Source organism: Amblyraja radiata, chromosome 24 (genome assembly GCF_010909765.2).
Source record: "Amblyraja radiata isolate CabotCenter1 chromosome 24, sAmbRad1.1.pri, whole genome shotgun sequence".
NCBI lineage: Eukaryota > Metazoa > Chordata > Chondrichthyes > Rajiformes > Rajidae > Amblyraja > Amblyraja radiata.
Window position 1 is genome coordinate 9,564,928 of NC_045979.1, and position 18,596 is coordinate 9,583,523.

General features: G+C 41.2%; 1 protein-coding gene across 10 annotated transcripts in view; it reads left to right on the plus strand.

Annotated features, from left to right (window-relative positions):
* anks1a (ankyrin repeat and sterile alpha motif domain containing 1A) overlaps positions 1–18,596 on the plus strand; it is a 264,470-nt gene that overhangs the window by 52,575 nt on the left and 193,299 nt on the right. For 8 of the 10 annotated variants that reach the window (XM_033042379.1, XM_033042380.1, XM_033042386.1 and 5 more), the window contains exons 2-4: positions 216–296; positions 2,148–2,304; positions 7,771–7,833. In XM_033042379.1, the coding sequence (XP_032898270.1) occupies positions 216–296; positions 2,148–2,304; positions 7,771–7,833 (301 nt within the window). The remainder of the gene's footprint in view (positions 1–215; positions 297–2,147; positions 2,305–7,770; positions 7,834–18,596) is intronic. The other 2 variants (XM_033042383.1, XM_033042393.1) reach the window with 1 other exon arrangement.

An 18,596-nucleotide genomic window follows, 5' to 3' on the forward strand; every position in this document is an offset into this window, starting at 1 on the left:
CAATGTAGCCACGAGTGGTGAAGGAGATTAGATCTTGTCCTGAAGAGTCGCACTTAAGACAATTTATAATCTAGTACACTATCATAAGGGGTTGGTCAGTTCTTTGAGTGTAAGGATTTGAGCCATATATTTCCTAGGATTTTTGCTGAGTTCATGAGAGATGTTGTGGTAATGGTATAATATTTCTGAAAAATACTTTTTATTTTATTTTTCAGTATTTGGAGAGGGCCAAATGTCAATTGTGTGGATTGCTCAGGATATACCCCACTACACCATGCTGCACTAAATGGACAAAAGTAAGTGAGGAGTTTGCAGATAAAATATGTGGATTTTAGCTCTCTTTTATTGAGAATGTAGCATTCAATGTAAAATGAATACTTGTTAGCCAATTAGCTGCAATAGTTACTTAGCAATTCTTTCTGAAAGAAAGGAAGTAAGCTCATCTTTAAAGCTTAAATTAGTATCTGTGAATTGCCATTTTTTTCTCTAAAGGTAAGTCTGCGGTTGTTCAATGCTGCTTGAACATGAATGTAGTTAAAACGGATTTTGGTTTTAGCAGGCAGACCTGCCGAAACCATCCCAGCTTGCATTGCCTCTCCAACCCCCAGCTTCAGACGCCATCCCCGACTCGCGAGATGCACCAGTTAGCACTTCTTCACCCATCCCCTGGTCTGGTTGGCACAACTGTTGCTGTGGCTCATTTTGTAGTCCATGGGGACAGCGTTTTTATCGGGTTTCTGCCACCTGCGCGACGCGCTCTGTCACCGTGGGGCTTCATGATCACGAGCTGCTGCTTCTTCCTGTAGGTTCGTCACTTTGGCCGCTCCACCGCCACATCCTTCACCTACTGTTGTTTTGTCCATTCAGCCTCTCCCCTCCGCTGCCGCAGACAACTCCTCTTCCTCCTCCTGCCAGGAGGGGAGGGATCCTGGCGGTGGCGAGGTACGACATGTCGTTGGCGGCGGACTGAGGGAGGAGTAACTCAGTAACTCAGTCTGACAAAGGGTCCCAACTTCATGAATGCCATTGCAGGTCTAACCTGCTGCTGCATCCAAGTGATTTTTTTGTTTTCTCCTCCCCACCTTCCAGCAGAGTACCTTGCCTTGTTGTTAATCCTCTGGTAGAGGATTATGTCAGGTTTGGAAGCCTGAATCTGTCAGTTCCCTTTGGTAAACTGACAGATTCAGGCTTCCAAACCTGACATAATATCCTGGAGTTTGCACCACATGAATACATGTCAGTAACTTGATTCGGTTTCAATGGACAGACAAGGCAGTTCCAATCAAACCATTGGGCATTGTCAGCGCATTCTAGCCACCAAGAGATTTGCAATCTCGTTCTTGAGAATCCAGCAAAGTTAATCAGAATGCTACCTGGGTCAAAATTGCCTAGTTCTATGAGCAGTTGCATAGTCCTGAGTGGTGTTCCCTTATTCATTGAAGATTTGGTTTTCAAGTTAAGCATTTGGTGCAATTAAAAGAAAAACTGTTTCCTGTGTTGTGAGAATTGGGAATAAAAGGGCAACATTTTAATATTACAACCAGTTCATTCAAAATTGCTTCAGGAAATGGTTACCAAAATGCAGTAGAAATCTCTCTTTTTTCCAACCACCATCGCCCCTCATCTTCAAAAACAATTGAGTGCTGACCCACTTGAAATTGTCAGTTGTAAGGTCAATAGACTCATGTTTGTTATTCGTATTGATGGATATGGATTAAAGGCTGCAAAGTGGAATTGATGCTCGGATCAGTCAGCTGAATTATGGACGAGGTAAATGGAGTGGAAAGGTCACTTCCAGTTATTATTTGTGTTACTTGAAAGGAGAAATAATTCTTAGAAAAATTAATACAACGTTTGAGATTGGTTTGCTGTAGGATAAATGTTTCCTCAGTTTCACTTTGAAATCTGTTGTACCTAGTAATTTTCCATTGTGACCACAAAAAGAACACACACATGCATTATTTTCAAAAATAAATTCATGTGAGCTAAATGTTGATAAAAGTAAATTGATGTGGACACACTGTTTGCATTTTTTCATAGTTAAGTCATTCACTCTCTGATTTAATTTCATCACCATGAAAAGTACTGGAGCATCTTTTTGGTGTAATTTCTGCTTTAAGATTTATTTGTTTTTAATTTACTCCTAGAGATGTTGTTGAAACGCTGCTGAAGAATGACGCCTCCACTAACATTGCAGATAATAAAGGATGCTATCCACTTCATTTGGCTGCCTGGAAAGGGGATGCACAGATAGTGAAACTACTTATTCATCAAGGACCATCCCATGCGAAAGTCAATGAACAGGTCTGAAGTCTTGGGGTTTGTGATGAGGGTTGTTGGAGCAAATATGCTAACTATTTGTAAAGATGATGGAATTTATCTTGCTGTCTAATTCCTCTTGATAATGTTCAGGTGCAATGGAAATACTCTACAGAAGACATGGAGCAAAGAAGTGGTCTAATCTTGTTGTGGTTTAAATGTCTGCTGAGGTAGCCAGACATAATCCTCAATACAACTCTATTAAAGCAAGATTTCACAATATTTGTGGCACCTAGTAAAGTTCTGAATATATTTCTTTCTTGAATATTGTAATCTGCTTAGCTTCAATTTTTAAAAAACTATTCAAGTCTCCAGCAACATTCTTTTATTTTACATTACTGAGGTTTACATTGATGAAAAACTGTAGCCAATTTTCACAAACATGCAAGTTCCTCGATTGAGTTTGATCACAAGCACCAGCCATGTGAGCTCAAAGTGACCATCAAAGCATTTAATTGGAATTTGTGTTCTTATCAAAAACAAGAGAAAAAAACGTTTTAATCTTGTGGGGCATGGAATCAACACAATTTGGTTTTAAAAGTTGTATGTTGGTCTTAATTGCTTTAATCTTCTGTGTTGTTTACAGTCCTCTTAAGAATGGGGAACATACAACAAATCAAAACATTCTCAGAACATAAAAGAAGGAAAGCTATGGAGAATTACTCTGTAATTACCTTGTCTTGGGACAGCTTAAGTCCAACAATCTTTTCCCCACTTCGCCCCTATGTTCTTTGGCTTATAACAGTAGCCAAAAGGAACTAAGTTTACCTATGTTGATTTTGTTCAGATTGGTAGCCAAAAAACTCTGCAGTAATGTTTTGCAGGTAATTCAATAGAACAACAAAAAACATATGTGACCATAGTTAAAGAAATTAGTGTGCATCAATGAAAAATGCAGAATTTTGACCATGTTCATTGTTTCTCATTATCGATCATCGCCTTCATTCTTCCACATGGCATCGGGCAAATTGAAAGGTCCAAGAAAGTGAAACTAGCTACTGGCGAATTTCACTTATTTTATGTGGCTTAACTTCCCGATAAGATTAAAGATTATTTTTGGTCTGGTGGAAAGATCATATTAACTTAGTTTTGTTCTTGATCAACATTTGGAAGTGTTCTCTTGTATTTTACTGAGCATTATTTGGACAGATATCGTTTCTTGTTGAAAGAAGAAACCGTTAAAAACATAACTGAAGTATCATATACTGAGGTAATTATTGTATCTAATTATTTGAGCAATGCAGAATAATTCCAGTGATTTCCCATTCAGGTAACAATGGTTATGGTATTGTTTGATTTCACAACTAAAAACATAAAAATTATTTACTGCAAAACAGCTTGATTGTTATTTGAAATATAAGGAAAGAGTTAGACAACAATGGAGGTATGTACATGTTCATGGTATTTGCAGTGCATTGGCACCCACTGTTAAAATAATAGCTAAGTATACTATCAATAAATGTTAATTGCGTGAACAGCATTTTGTTTACAGGCGTTATGTCTACATACCTGATTATAGAACATTGAGAAATGGTGCTGCAGCATTACAGTCACGTACACACTGGCACTTAAGGTACTTGCTATAGTTCAAGTTACTAGGCAAGTGGAATGGCTTGCAATTTTCAAAAACATTTTTGTGCACATCAGGAGGAAGCGTTATTGGGGGCGTCCTGGGGCACAAAACATTACTAAACTTGGCTATCAAATGCTAGCTGGAGGAATGCCTATGAATCCAGAAAAGTAAAAATTTCTAATATCTAAATATATATGGTCTAATTCTCAGTAGTTACAGTCATCTCTGCAAAATTCTCCATGGCTGTGCAGCTGATATGTTCAAATTATCTCTGCACATTCTTATTTTTAGCTTTGTATTCTGATTTAAACAAAAAAAAAGAATGAAACTGCACAAACTGCAATTATGAGCACATTTTAAAATAATTATTAACACTGCAGTTTGCCAAAAAATCGCACTGGTATATTGCAGAAGTTGGGTCTTTTAAATTGTAGGCATTTGTTTTCTTTACAAGATGAAATCTATGTTTTTGGTTCGTGAGAATACCTGCAGTTTGATTTGTTAATTCAATTTTGCCCTCTTAAGCGTGAACGCAATTTAGATTTTGTATAACTTGTGAGACATGTATAACCTGACTAGCATAGTAGCTCAGCAGATGGTGCAAGCCAACTGTAAATAAAACTAACCATCTCTGTCATTCTCCTTCATACCCCCTCTAGTGCAATCACATACTTCAATGCAATATCCAGAAATGTGCTCAGCACTTCAGCTGTGGCTTCATTAATGTCTTAAACAGTTCTAGTCTGCTCAATCGTAAAAGCACATTTTCCCTAGATGGCTTAACAACCTTATTGAATTATGCTTCTACCTTCAATAAGCTGAAACATTCAAGCACTCTGGTCCTTTGGTGCAGCTGAAAACCTACCCATTTTTCTGATTCCAAGCCCTCACCTGCCCCAAACCAACCCATGTGTCTGTTCCCTGCTGTTCATTACAGGAGAGGAATGCACTATATTTACCAACAATCCCAGTAATATATGCCCAACCTTGATTACACAGATATTGTCAGTGCATATGATGATTTAGAGTATAGTTATAAAGTTGAGAACGCAATTAAATATTTTAATCCCGCAGTCTGGGTACTTCAAGCAATCAAGTATTCACTCTACCCTTGAGTTATAATCAAAACAACTATTCACAATGTACGTTTTGTTCCTTTGATGCTAAGTGAAAATTTGTGCTTCAGTGACATCATTTAATATCTTCATCAGTTCAGCAGATTCTACATGTTACATTAATGAGGTTGTACAGATTTATTTCTCAGAATTCATATTTCCAAGCTGCCTCCCATACATGTGCATAACCACTTATGGTGATTGTTTTCTCAGAAGACAAATATCTTGGAAGTCTATTCTGCATGGACCATATTTTTCCAGCCAACTCTGAGATTGCGGGTCAGAACAAGCAAACTAAAAAGTAGACTGTATCTATTGAGGCAGACATTTTAATTGCACACATGTAAACAAGTCATAGCAGACATGAATAATTGAGATGTTGTATTACTAAAGCTCTTTCAGACATCATCTATAAATAATAACACCGCTCATCACCACTTATACTAGCCAAAGGCACTCTCCTGGCAATCAAGTCACAAACTGAATGCCAGGGAGTAAAATGTCCTGTTTAAACTGTGCCCATGAACAGCTATAACGTGCAGTTTTGTTGGAGGGCTGGATGCTGTTTGGACTTCCAGGTAAAACTAACAGATAGACTGATTTACTGGGGAACTGTCAAGGGTGACTTTTATAAGATTCTGCATACACATCCATGGATATAGTATTCCCAGGGACAAGTTCTTCAAATGGGAGAATATATAAAATAATACATTGATTACCTGGAAAATGGATGAGTTTGAGTTACCCTAGTTTACTGCAGAAGATAGAACAGTGATCTACCTGGCTCAGTGGCCTGTAGTTAACTGCAGATAGCATTTATGGAATTAAATTCTACACTGGTTCATAATGATTCTAAAAACATCTTCAGACATAAAAACAAAATTAATCAGCTATCAATCAAAATTAGGTTTCTGGCAATTGAATTAACTTTTTTTTTCCTATTTCTGACAGTAGGATTCATGCCACTGTTCGTGGCACCTTTGCGATCCAGAAAGGTTTCTTTGTATTTGGGTAAAATTGTGCTCAAAGTAGTGTTAGTTTGTTTGGGCATTAATGTATAAATAAAATTATTTTCAGAAATGCTGTTCATAACCCAAAAATTTGAGAATATTATGTTGTGCCTAAAACTGAATTAATGTTTAACAGAAAGATGAATATTCAATTATTTTTTTATTGATGACAAACTCAACTTTTGCATTTGAGGTCAAGCTTTTAGGCATTTTTTAGTTAAAACATAATTTAAATATTCCTTCATTAAATATCCATGTTCTATGATATTTTGTGTCTCATCACATGGTAAAACCAATCAAATGCAACTCAATGCTCATCTGCTCACATTTAATGTGACAGCACAGCATGCTGATGACCTTGCCACACCAAATGCCGTATGTGCTCTGCCTGCATGCAGCTTCCTTCATTTGCTGCTTTTATCTTCTGTAGAAACAAGCTTGCGCTACCATGTAAACTGGGAGTTGAGACTACAGGGAAATTACAGAGACCGTTTTGGGTCTTCACTTTGGCCTGCTTGATCAGTCCCAGTTGTTTGCAGTTAAAGTGTGTTGGCACAAAAATACAGGCACTCCCCGACTTACATCATAGAGGACTTGCACAAACTTGCACTAGGGTAACCAGTGATCCTGTTTCCTGACTGACCTGTGTTATCGCAGCCATGTCTATAGAATCATTTCAGAGTAATCTAAATGAAGAACCCAATGATTCTTCCACAAACCTTTTCCTTGGCAACTCAATTTTGAAGGGAAATTTTAAATTGCAATTGGATTGAGAATAGAGCGCGTTCAGCCAAGCCCGGGCTCCAATGCTAAGGAATTTAGATGCTTTGCAGCCGTTGGGCTCGGACCCAGCAGGTTTGGAGAGGCGGGGAGGGCAGGTTTTGCTGTGATCCAAGGGTTTAATAAAAGTGAGAAACTCAAATTTAGCAATGGGAGGATGGAGAGGGCTTCACGTCCACTTCATCTAAAAGCATTGGTCAGGCTCGCTGTTCTTCCAGTTTCAGCTGAGCAGTTAAGTTACTCCAGCACTTTGTGTCATTTTGTGTATTAACCAGCATCTACAGTTTTTAAATTCTAACTAGTTTTAAGATATTTCCAACTTTCTATGACTGACATACGGGTTTACGAAACGTAACCCTCAAGCAATTCGAGGAGTGTCTGTACTTGAATCTGATGCACTTGTATAAAAGGAAGTCTCGAGGAGTATTTTAACAGTAACATGAAATCGACCTTCTCTATCAGCGTAGAGTGTTTTTGTCCAACCATTTGATCGTGGGTGGGGTGCATGAAAAAGCTTCACAATTTTTTTGAGGCAGGGGTATGTGGGAGAATAAGACTGTCTGGTCTGCTGGTATTTCCAATATTCTCTGTCTTCATTGTTTCATATTTATTTAGGGCACTTCATTTTTAAAGAAAGCACTGAAGAGACTGCTGCTTTATTAAGCCTTTTGTGTTTGTTATGACCCAGGTGCCTATCATTATTGTGCAGGAGCAGTCTAACTGGCTACTCAATCCAGGAACAATGCCTGTACCTTTTGTGTGAATTTATAATTTTATTTTGTTATTTTTTTTATTTAACATTTTAAGGGAATATAAAATTTAGTCACTTTAATTTGAATGCTGTCTATCTAAAATATTTAAAGTTATCTGCAACTGTTTTAACTATCATTGCATTTTATCACAGTTCATGCATCTTTATTTTTCAGTATAAACCTTATTTTATCATTTTCATTTTCTTTCTTTTCCCTCATAGAATGCTATTGAGTGCAAAGACCTCAAAAAGTATGGCCCTTTTGACCCTTATATCAATGCCAAGGTGTGTAGACGGATGTTATGGTTTCAACTCTTCTCTTGCCCACATTTCAGCTCCATCTTTCCTGTCAACTGTCTCTGTTTTAACTGTTGTTTCTTTTGTTTACGGTCTATGTCTTGTTTGTTGTCCGTTTCAATTTGGGACAAATTTAAATTAGGTATTTTAGTTAATTCTATAAATATATCCAGGAGCATTGGAGTAAAGTAATTAAAGGTTTAATTGCACCATGGAAATGTTTTGTTTGTTTGCAAATGCCACTTTTTAAAGCACACTTAACAGATTAATGTTCCTTCTGCCTGCCTTTGGAGATAAGCCTGCGTATACTAACTAATTTAACATGCTGTTAGAACATGAACTACACAGTGAACCAAGAGTCAAAAATAATTAGGTTGATTCATAGCCTGTTTTTCAGCTGAGTTGGTTAACAGGTTCAGTGTATAATAAACCCAATAACTAATATTTAAAAGATTTATTTCTTGGCAGCTAACATGCTATATTCTGTCTTTCTCATTTTTAAATTACATTTTGCAGTATATACACTGAAGGTACATGAACAAAACTTTGGTAAATGTGAAATCATTGAACAGAGAGTCTCAGAAGAAAGGTTGAGGGGCAAGTATAAAAATGATACTCCTCTCTGCTCTGCCCGGCCTAGCCTCATTAATTGATTCAAAAGATCTCTGCAACTAGGACAATTTCTGGCATATTGAATTATTTTGGTGAAAAGTATGTGCAACTGAGGATCCACTTGTTACATATAAAAATTCTGGAAACCCTCTGCATTGCATCTTGTCTTCCCATTGTAAGCTGCTGTTTACGTCTTTGGTGCTCTCCGATGTGCAAGGCCAAACACAAATTTCATCAGCCTCAATGTTTTAAGTTTAAGAATGTGGCCATTGTCTAACAAATGAACATGTAACCGTTTGATTTATAACATGATAATCCCCACTTAATCTGCATCTGATGTTTTACCCAACATGCTGCTCTTGATTTTCGAAGCTATAGAGAAAATATTGGATGCAACAATTTTGATCACTAATTGTTAATGTTACAGTATGTCAGGGGTCGGCAACCTACGGCCCCCGGGCCTAATGCAGCCCGTAACCTGAAATAATCCGGCCTGTAGGCGGATTTTTTCCACCGTAACCATCCGGCCTGCAGAGCGCCCGCCCTGAGCACGGCCGAGCTCTGGCTGTACCGCATCCTGGGCAAAGCCGCCGGCACGGCCGCGCACTTTCTGTGAACACGTTTAAGAAAGAACTGCAGATGCTGGTAAAATCGAAGGTAGACAAAAATGGTGGAGAAGCTCAGCGGGTGAGACATGCAAGGATTGCATGAGTTTGCATGAGTTTCCTCAGCATTTTTGTTTACCTTCTGTGAACACGTGATTTGATGCCATCCGGGGCGTGTTGGGGGCGGGACCCATGTGTACACGTGAGAGATGTGGACCGCCATCCGCTCACAGACGTGCGAACCGGCTCCTATGCCGAACAAGGTTGCTGACCTCTGCATTAAGTGAACAGTTTGATATAGTTTAATCAGTGCAAATTAACTTTCTAGAAAATACCAAATAATGAAAGAAAGATAGACACAAGGTGCTGGAGTAACTCAGCGGGTCAGGCAGCATCTCTGGAGAAAAAGATGGATGATGTTTCGAGTCAGAAGAAGGGTCCAGAACCAAAACGTCACGCATCCTTTTTTTCCAGAGATGCTGCCTGACCTGCTGAGTTACTCCAGCATTTTATGTCTATCTTTGGTATAAACCAGCATCTGCAAATCTTTGTTTCTACATAATGAAATAAATATTTTTGCTGCTATTTACTCTTGACAAAATAAAATCTAATAAAATATAGAAAAATCAGAGAGTCGATAAAATGTGACAAACCAGCGTAATTTCACAGACTGTTCAAAAGGGAACTGCAGATGCTTTCACAGACTGTCTTGATTAGTACAATAGGATGAGATGCTGGTGCACTATAGTGTCAAAATGTAACACATTTTGATATGCCTCCATTGCCTATGGATATTCAAAGTGGTGCATCACCATTTTGATGACAGTAATGGTAATTTATTTCCCAGATATGAAAATACATCGTCATGAAGATGATGGGGGTGGTACCCGGACATGGCGTCGAAGGACGAGGCCGAAGCAAAGAAGTGGAAGCCAAATAACCGAAGCCAAAGCCGAAACGTCAAATAACCGAAAGGGTACGAAGCTGAAACGGCAAACTAACCGAAAGGGCGGGACGCGTAAAAGCCAACTAACTGAAAGGGTGGGACGCCTAAAAGCCAACTCGCCGAAAGGCTGCGTCGCCTACAAGCCAACTCACCGAATGGCTGCTCTGCCAAAAAGTCAAATAACGGACATGACGTTGCCGGCGGAGCGGGACTTGTCAGCGATTGGTCCAGACCCCCGCGTCCATCACATCACTGGCCGATGGAGATGGGAGGGTGCGGGTCATTTTCCCACACAATCCATAGGTGACTGGGCACTCTGAACCCGAGCACCAAGGTGTAAGCAGCCGAAGGAGCGCATCCCCCACTATCCCATGGCCACGGCCGCCCTCCGCCTTGTCTCCCCCGTGCGGCAGCACTGTGACGGGCTGTGTGTCGACAGCGCCGGGTGGAGCAGAGGTGTGGGACAGGCTTGTCCCTCCGCCCACCCAGAGTCACTGACCACGATGCACCACCATCGGACTCCAACCCCCACACCAGAGTGATTCACCCGGGCCCCGACACACACACCGGGCAATTCACCCACCCCGGCCGCGGGGACAGACGGCTCAGGGAATTGGCAGCCATAGTATATCGCTTTTAAAACATGGGGGGGTGTGGGGGACAAATTTCCTGGCAGGCCGATAACAAGTGTGCATGACAACGAACAGTTTTATCTCCTCCCACTCTCCCCCCCCCCCTCCCCCTTTGATAACAAGAAGCACGTTTTATTTATTACCGTCTGGATGCCTGCGTAACGCACACAACAAGCTCCCACGCACAAAACACCAGATAATCTGTAAACTGTTTCAACCGAAGATGGACACAAAAAGCTGGAGTAACTCAGTGGGACAGGCAGCATCTCTGGAGAGAAGGAATGGGTGACGTCCACCCATTCCTTCTCTCCAGAGATGCTGCCTGTCCCACTGAGTCACTCCAGTATTTTATGTCTATCTTTGATGTGACAGTTGTCTCATTTCATCGGCTTCATGTATTGCGCGCATGGAAGAAACGCTAGACTATTCATCCGTGTGCACTTAATGAAATCTCACATCTTTGCAAGAGAAGGATGGAATGGATGTAACCACCGGCTAAAGCAAAGGCATAGTTAGGACAAGGAAATAATCCCACCACTTAATTAACCAGGTTCCTGAATGTAAGAACTATTTATACATGTAACATTTGTTTTTAAATCATTAACTCTTTTTTGAGTTTTAACGCACGGGGGAGACAAGGCGGAGGGCGGCCGTGGCCATGGGAGAGTGGGGGATGCGCTCCTTCGGCCGCTTACACCTTGGTGCTCGGGTTCAGAGTGCCCAGTCACGTATTGATGGTGTGGGGAAAATGACCTCCACCCTCACTTCTCCATCGGCCAGTGATGTGATGGACGCGGGGGTCTGGACCAATCGCTGACATGTCCCGCCCCGCCGGCGACGTCATGTCGTTATTTGACTTTTCGGCAGAGCGGCCATTTGGTGAGTTGGCTTGTAGGCGACGCTGCCTTTCGGCGAGTTGGTGTTTCGGAAGAGCGGCGTTTCGGTGAGTTTGCTTTTAGGCGTCCCACCCTTTCGGTTAGTTGGCGGTTCGGCTTCGTACGCTTTAGGTTATTTGACGTTTTGCCTTTGTTTCCGTTCAGTTATTTGGCTTCCACTTCTTTGCTTTGGCTTCTTGTCCTTCGGTGCCACGTTCGCACACGGGTGGGGGTGTGGAGTTATCAAATTCATCTCATTAGGAATTGATTCAGTGACCTTTGAACATATCAGATTTGTACTTGAAAAGAATAACACCATTGGCTGGATTGACGGCGGAAACTGCACAGAAAATAGCAGCAGTTGATGCTATTTGAAAATTGAGCAGTGGGCTGCACCAACATTTAAATTGAAAAATTAAGCATTTTTTAATATTTTCTTTCCTACTTAAAAATCTCCCTGATAACGATATTTTTATCTTGGCTCTCGACTGAATGATTTCAAGTTGCTGAACCAATCTGATTCATGTTTCATCTTGTGAATAAATATTAGACTTTATCCATTGTTGTGGAAGTACCCTTTAATGTTGTGAAGGTCTGATTTTAAAGGTGTGCACACGTCTGTAGTATTTCTCAACAATTTCTATGGCATTGTTTGAAAATATATACTTTTTCACTTCCGAGTCCATCTTTATTATTTTAATTTGTTCCTGATTTAGGTTGACATTGAATTCATTGTGACAGTAAGCATGTCTTCATTTGGCTTTATCAGTGATAGATTTTTAAGAAGGAGTTGAATTGATTGGATTGTTTGTGCAGGTCCAGGTATCTAGTTGAAGTCATTGTACTTTCTGGCTTTCATTTACTGAAATCAGTTGTAAAATTGATATATTTGGACAATAACATTTTGGGGATGGCAAGTGAGAGTAATAATTGGCAACCAGCTTTCCTATTAAATGTTTCATGAATACATGAATACATATTCAGCAACGCCATGGTAGATTCACTCAGTTTCAAAAGATGTCAGTGATACATTTCAAACTAGAGGGTGTAGGTTTAAGGTGAGAGGGTAAAGATTTTAGAGAGACCTGAGCTTCACACAGAGGATGGTGTGTATATGTAATGAGCTGTCAGAGACTGTAGTGGAGACAGGTATAATTATAGCATACAAAAGAGATTTTGACAGGTACATGAATAGGTTAGGTTCAGAAGGATTTGATCATACAAAGTGAAATGACGATCAGAACATTTAGGTAGAAGCTAAAATATTCTATATACTTATCTTAAAGTCGACTATATTGCCAGGCTTTGTCCTGCCCCCAGCTCTTTTCCAGCATTCTCCCCCCACTACAATAAATTGAAGAAGAGTCTGACCCGAAATATTACTTATCCATACCCTCCAGAGATGCTGCTTGACCCACTAGTCAAGTTTTTATTTGATGGATTAATTCTGATACTCTTTAGAGGTTCCTGTTAATTCAAAGTACACAATGAAAAATTCATTTAGATCTTGTGCACAGAGCCAATATTTTCAGACTGATATGACTACTATGGCATCAAAACTTCGTTCAGGTGTAATTCAAACATGTGTTTTGCTACCAGTCCTTTGAACAGAGAATTCTGGAAACCTAACAAAATGCTAGTGATATAATTTACTCTCAACTTCTCTTTAACCCTACTGTTTATCTTAAATGTTGTTACCTCTGTCAATTGAAATATTCAATCAATCTGAAGAAGGGTTTCGGCCCGAAACGTCGCCTATTTCCTTCGCTCCATAGATGCTGCTGCACCCGCTGCGTTTCTCCAGCAATTTTGTGTACCTTCGATCTTCCAGCATCTGCAGTTCCTTCGTGAACGAAATATTCAATCATGCTGCTTAGGCCTCTCGTAATACATGATTAAGTTCTTCAACTATCTCCATACTCAAGAAAATAAATCTAGCTCAACTAATCAAGGAAATGGGGGGGCACATAATAGGCCTTTGTTGGCTGTGGGATAGGTGATAACGAGTATACAGACAGGAACTCAACAGGGCGACAGTAAAACTAGTACGACGACTAGGTTGAGGAAGGGACGGAGAGAGAAGGGATGCAAGGGTTACTTGACGTTGCTAAACATGAGAGGTCTCTCAAGCTAAACATGAGATGCTCCACCAATTTACATTTGGCCTCACTCTGACAATTCTCTCCATTCTCTGACTGACTCCTCCATTGTCAGTGAGGTCACCTTTTCCTTCTCTCCGGATATGCTGCCTGATCCTATATCTCCGGACAGGGCCGGCCTTACGCCGATTTGACCGATTGCCCCCAATTGGGCCCCGCGCCTAATGGGGGCCCCGCACTAATGTTCCGTATTTCGTATGGAAATACGAATTCTCTTTGTTAAATAAAGATTTTTTTTTTTAATTCGCCATCCGGATTTTTTTTTAAACGAACATGTATAACAACCGCTGCACGGCCATCAGACACAAACGATTTGTTAACTAGTACTGTTAGCACTTCTTAACATGAAGTAGTTAACAAGTTGTTATATCAATCTACATCCACTCACATTCCTCAGTAAATGTTATTGTGTTTTGAATGAGTATTAATGACGCCATGTTCCTTTGAATAAAATTCACGCGGCGTCAATAATATTTGTTTAAAACACAATTACATTTACTGAGGAATGTAGATCGATGACATATTGAGAATTTCTTTAAACTCACCATCATGAGTGAGGGCCCCGGACCGCGAGAAGGGGCTTCTTCCTGGTGTGCAGGTTAGTCATTCACCTACCGACCCACGTTGTGTCTCTCTGTGTTTTGCTCTCTCCCTCCCTCCCTCCCTCTCTCTCGCTCTCTCTCCCGCTCCCCATCTCGTCTCTCTCTAGCTCTCTCACCCTGTTGCCTCAGCATTCCCGGAATCATTGACGTTTAGCGGTAGACAAAAATGCTGGAGAAACCCAGCGGGTGAGGCAGCCGCATTGACCGCTGAGTTACTCCAGCACTGTGTTTTTTGTTTGGCTCTGAAGTTGAAGGTGGCTCAGCGGGATGGGCAGCGGCTCTGGGGAGAGGGTTGCGTTTCTGGTCGAGACCCTTCTTCAGACAATCACAAGTACTCTCACCGACGAGAGTTCAATTCAGTCTGAAGAAGAAGTCTGAAGAAGGGTCTTCTCTCCAGAGTCGCTGCGCTGCCTGTCCTGCTGAGTTACTCCAGCTTTATGTCTATCTTCAATTTCAGAGAAATACAATTTCTCACGGGGGGCTTATAACGTCTCTAAACCCCTCTGGGACCCTCTGAACACCTCTAAACCCCCTCTATTCCCCCCTATTTCCCTCTACAACACTTCTGAACGCTTCTGAACCCATCTGAAGCCCTCTAAACATCTCTAAACCGTTTAAACCCCTCTAAACTAGGAGGCTACAAGGTGACTTGTATAGGCTGGGTGAGTGGGCAAATGCATGGCAGATGCAGTATAATGTGGATAAATGTGAGGTTACCCACTTTGGTGGCAAAAACAGGAAAGTAGACTATTATCTGAATGATGGCCGATTAGGAAAAGGGGAGATGCAACGAGACCTGGGTGTCATGGTACACCAGTCATTGAAAGTAGGCACGTGGGTGCAGCAAGCCGTGAAGAAAGCGAATGGTATGTTAGCATTCATAGCAAAAGGATTTAAGTATAGGAGCAGGGAGGTTCTACTGCAGTTGTACAGGGTCTTGGTGAGACCACACCTGGAGTATTGCGTACAGTTTTGGGCTCCTAATCTGAGGAAGGACATTCTTGCCATAGAGGGAGTACAGAGAAGGTTCACCAGACTGATTCCTGGGATGTCAGGACTTTCATATGAAAGAAGACTAGATAGACTCGGCTTGACTCGCTAAAATTTAGAAGATTGAGGGGGGATCTTATAGAAACGCACAAAATTCTTAAGGAGTTGGACAGGCTAGATGCAGGAAGATTGTTCCCGATGTTGGGGAAGTACAGAACAAGGGGTCACAGTTTAAGGATAAAGGGGAAATCTTTTAGGACTGAGATGAGAAAAACATTTTTTACACAGAGAGTGGTGAATCTCTGGAATTCTCTGCCACAGAATGTAGTTGAGGTCAGTTCGTTGGCTATATTTAAGAGGGAGTTGGAAGTGGCTCTTGTGGCTAAAGGAATCTGGGTATGGAGAGAAAGCAGGTACAGGATACTGAGTTGGATGATCAGCCATGATCATATTGAATGGCTGTGCAAGCTCAAAGGGCCGAATGGCCTACTCCTGCACCTTGTTTCTATGTTTCTATGACTGCGTCCAACTGCTGTCTGGTTCGTTGATCGGTTTGCTAGATATGGACTGTTTTGGGAGAGAAAAATACTCGCGACAGACCAAACGTGTTAAACAGAAATTGGTCAGATATTGAGCTTTACACAGTAAGAAATCATGTGAAATAATCACTGAATTTAATTTTAAATGAATGTACCTGCATGTTATACTGTTTAGTTTGGAGTTACAACCAGACTACTACTGAGTTCGCACCGACCAGCGATTTTTGTTACAGATTTGACAATTTTATTTGGCGGCCAATCAGTCGCTGTCTCTAAGGAGGTTGCATCCAATCACCAACCAGCTTGCTTTAAAATACCCGTCCAATCAACAAATAGTTCTCCTCCCGTCCAATCAGCCGCCGTCTCCCAGCCTCCCAGTCACTCACCCAGCCTATCCAATTCACCTTGCAGCCTCCTAGCATCCTCCTCACAGCTAACACTGCCCCCCAGCTTCGTGTCATCTGCAAACTTGGAGATGTTGCATTCAATTCCCTCGTCCAAATCATTAATATATATTGTAAATAGCTGGGGTCCCAGCACTGAGCCTTGCGGTACCCCACTAGTCACTGCCTGCCATTGTGAAAAGGACCCGTTTACCCCTACTCTTTGCTTCCTGTCTGCCAGCCAGTTCTCTATCCACATCAATACTGAACCCCCAATACCGTGTGCTTTAAGTTTGTATACTAATCTCTTATGTGGGACCTTTCCGAAAGCCTTCTGAAAGTCCAGATATAACACATCTCCCTTATCCACTCTACTAGTTACATCCTCGAAAAATTCTATAAGATTCGTCAGACATGATTTACCTTTCATAAATCCATGCTGACTTTGTCCAATGATTTCACCACTTTCCAAATGCGCTGCTAACCCATCTTTAATAACTCATTCTAGCAGTTTCCCCACTACCGATGTTAGACTAACTGGTCTGTAATTCCTCGTTTTCTCTCCCTCCCTTTTTAAAAAGTGGAGTTACATTAGCTACGCTCCAATCCTCAGGAACTACTCCAGAATCTAAAGAGTTTTGAAAAATTATCACTAATGCATCCACTATTTCTGGGGCTACTTCCTTAAATACTCTGGGATGCAGCCTATCTGGCCCTGGGGATTTATCGGCCTTTAATCCATTCAATTTACCTAACACCACTTCCCGGCTAACCTGGATTTCACTCAGTTCCTCCATCTCATTTGACCCCCGGTCAAATATGCTGCCTGACCCTATATATATATGTATTTATATATCTTATCCCTCAGAATATTTTCCAGTAACTTGCCTTCCACAGATATTAGACTTGCTGGTCGATAATTCCCAAGCTTTTTCCTGCAGCCCTCCTTAAATAGAAGCAGAGCATTCGCCACATTCTAGTCTTCCAGCACCTCTCCCGTGTCTACTGAAGATTCATATAACGCAACCAGGGCACCAGCAATTTCTTCTCTATCTTACACAGTGCATTCGGATATGCCTATATTTTTACAATCTCTCTGTCTTTAAGTAGTCGGTGTGGGCAAGTTGGGCCAAAGGGCCTATTTCCAAGCTCAAAGAGCAAAAAAAAAGCTGGGGAAGGATTTAAAAAAGTGAAGATACTTAGCTAGTTAATCCATATCTATGAAGATTACTTTCTGGTGAAAGGTTATCAATCTGAAACATTAATTATTTTCCTTGTTGTGGATATCTCCAGACCTGCTGAGCAGATCCAATGTTTTGATTTGTATTTCTGCCATGAAGTGCTATTCTAAACTCTCAGAAATGACGATTGGGGTGAGCTGAGGCGAGTTAGGCCTGATCTGTCCAAACTGCAGCCTATACAAATAATGACAATCACTTTTAATTGAGTGACTCGAGGATCGTCTGATGTAATCTACCAGCATAAAATATGTGACTTGAAACGGATCTGCAAACAGATCAGATATACTTTATGTAAATATAGTCAAGTCAAACGTAAGTACAATAGATAGAGCCGAGTGCAGAATGTAATGTCCCGCATTGTAGTGGATCAATTAAATGCACAAAGAATAAGGGGCAAATTTAATGAAATGTAATTTCAACTTGGATGTGACATGATGGTTCTTACTAGGACAGCTGCAAGGCTGTCAGGAGTGGGAGTAAAATACACACTGTTTTTGCACTAGAATGTTCCATACCATTGCCATCTTCCATGCTTTTGCTATCTTCACATGATCCATCTCTGATTTCGCCCTCAAATCTAGCATCTCAATATCTGGGGATAGGTTACCAATCAGCAACATGCCCATGGAGTTGCTTCCTGCCATCCTGCCTCATGAGGGTTCCATGATATTCTCAGTTTCTCCACCTTTGTTGCATCCATTCTGTCAATGCTAATTTGCAGACCGTTGCTTTTGATTTGTCGTCTTTCCTTTCGTGGCTGCTCCTCCACTATTATTCAAAGGGCACAAAGTGCTGGGGTAACTCAGCAGGACAGGCAGCATCTCTGGAGAGAAGGAATGGGTGACGTTTCGGGTTGAGACCCTTCTCCAGAGTCTGAAGAAGGGTCTCGACCCGAAACGTCAAGGTTCCTTCTCTCCAGAGACACTGCCTGTCCCGCTGAGTTACTCCAACATTTTGTGTCTGTCGTCGTTTTAAACCCTGCTGTTCCTTCCTACAAAGTACACAGAGTCATCAGTTTGACGCCATTTTTAAGTCCAAGTTTGTAAATGTAGGGTTGTTGATCAAACCACGAAGGGCCTGGCGGCTTTGCAGGGTTGGCCTGGCCAAATGTAGCCATGTTGTCCTCCACCGCTGCAAGCCATAACTGGTCCAAAAGCTCGGCTTCTC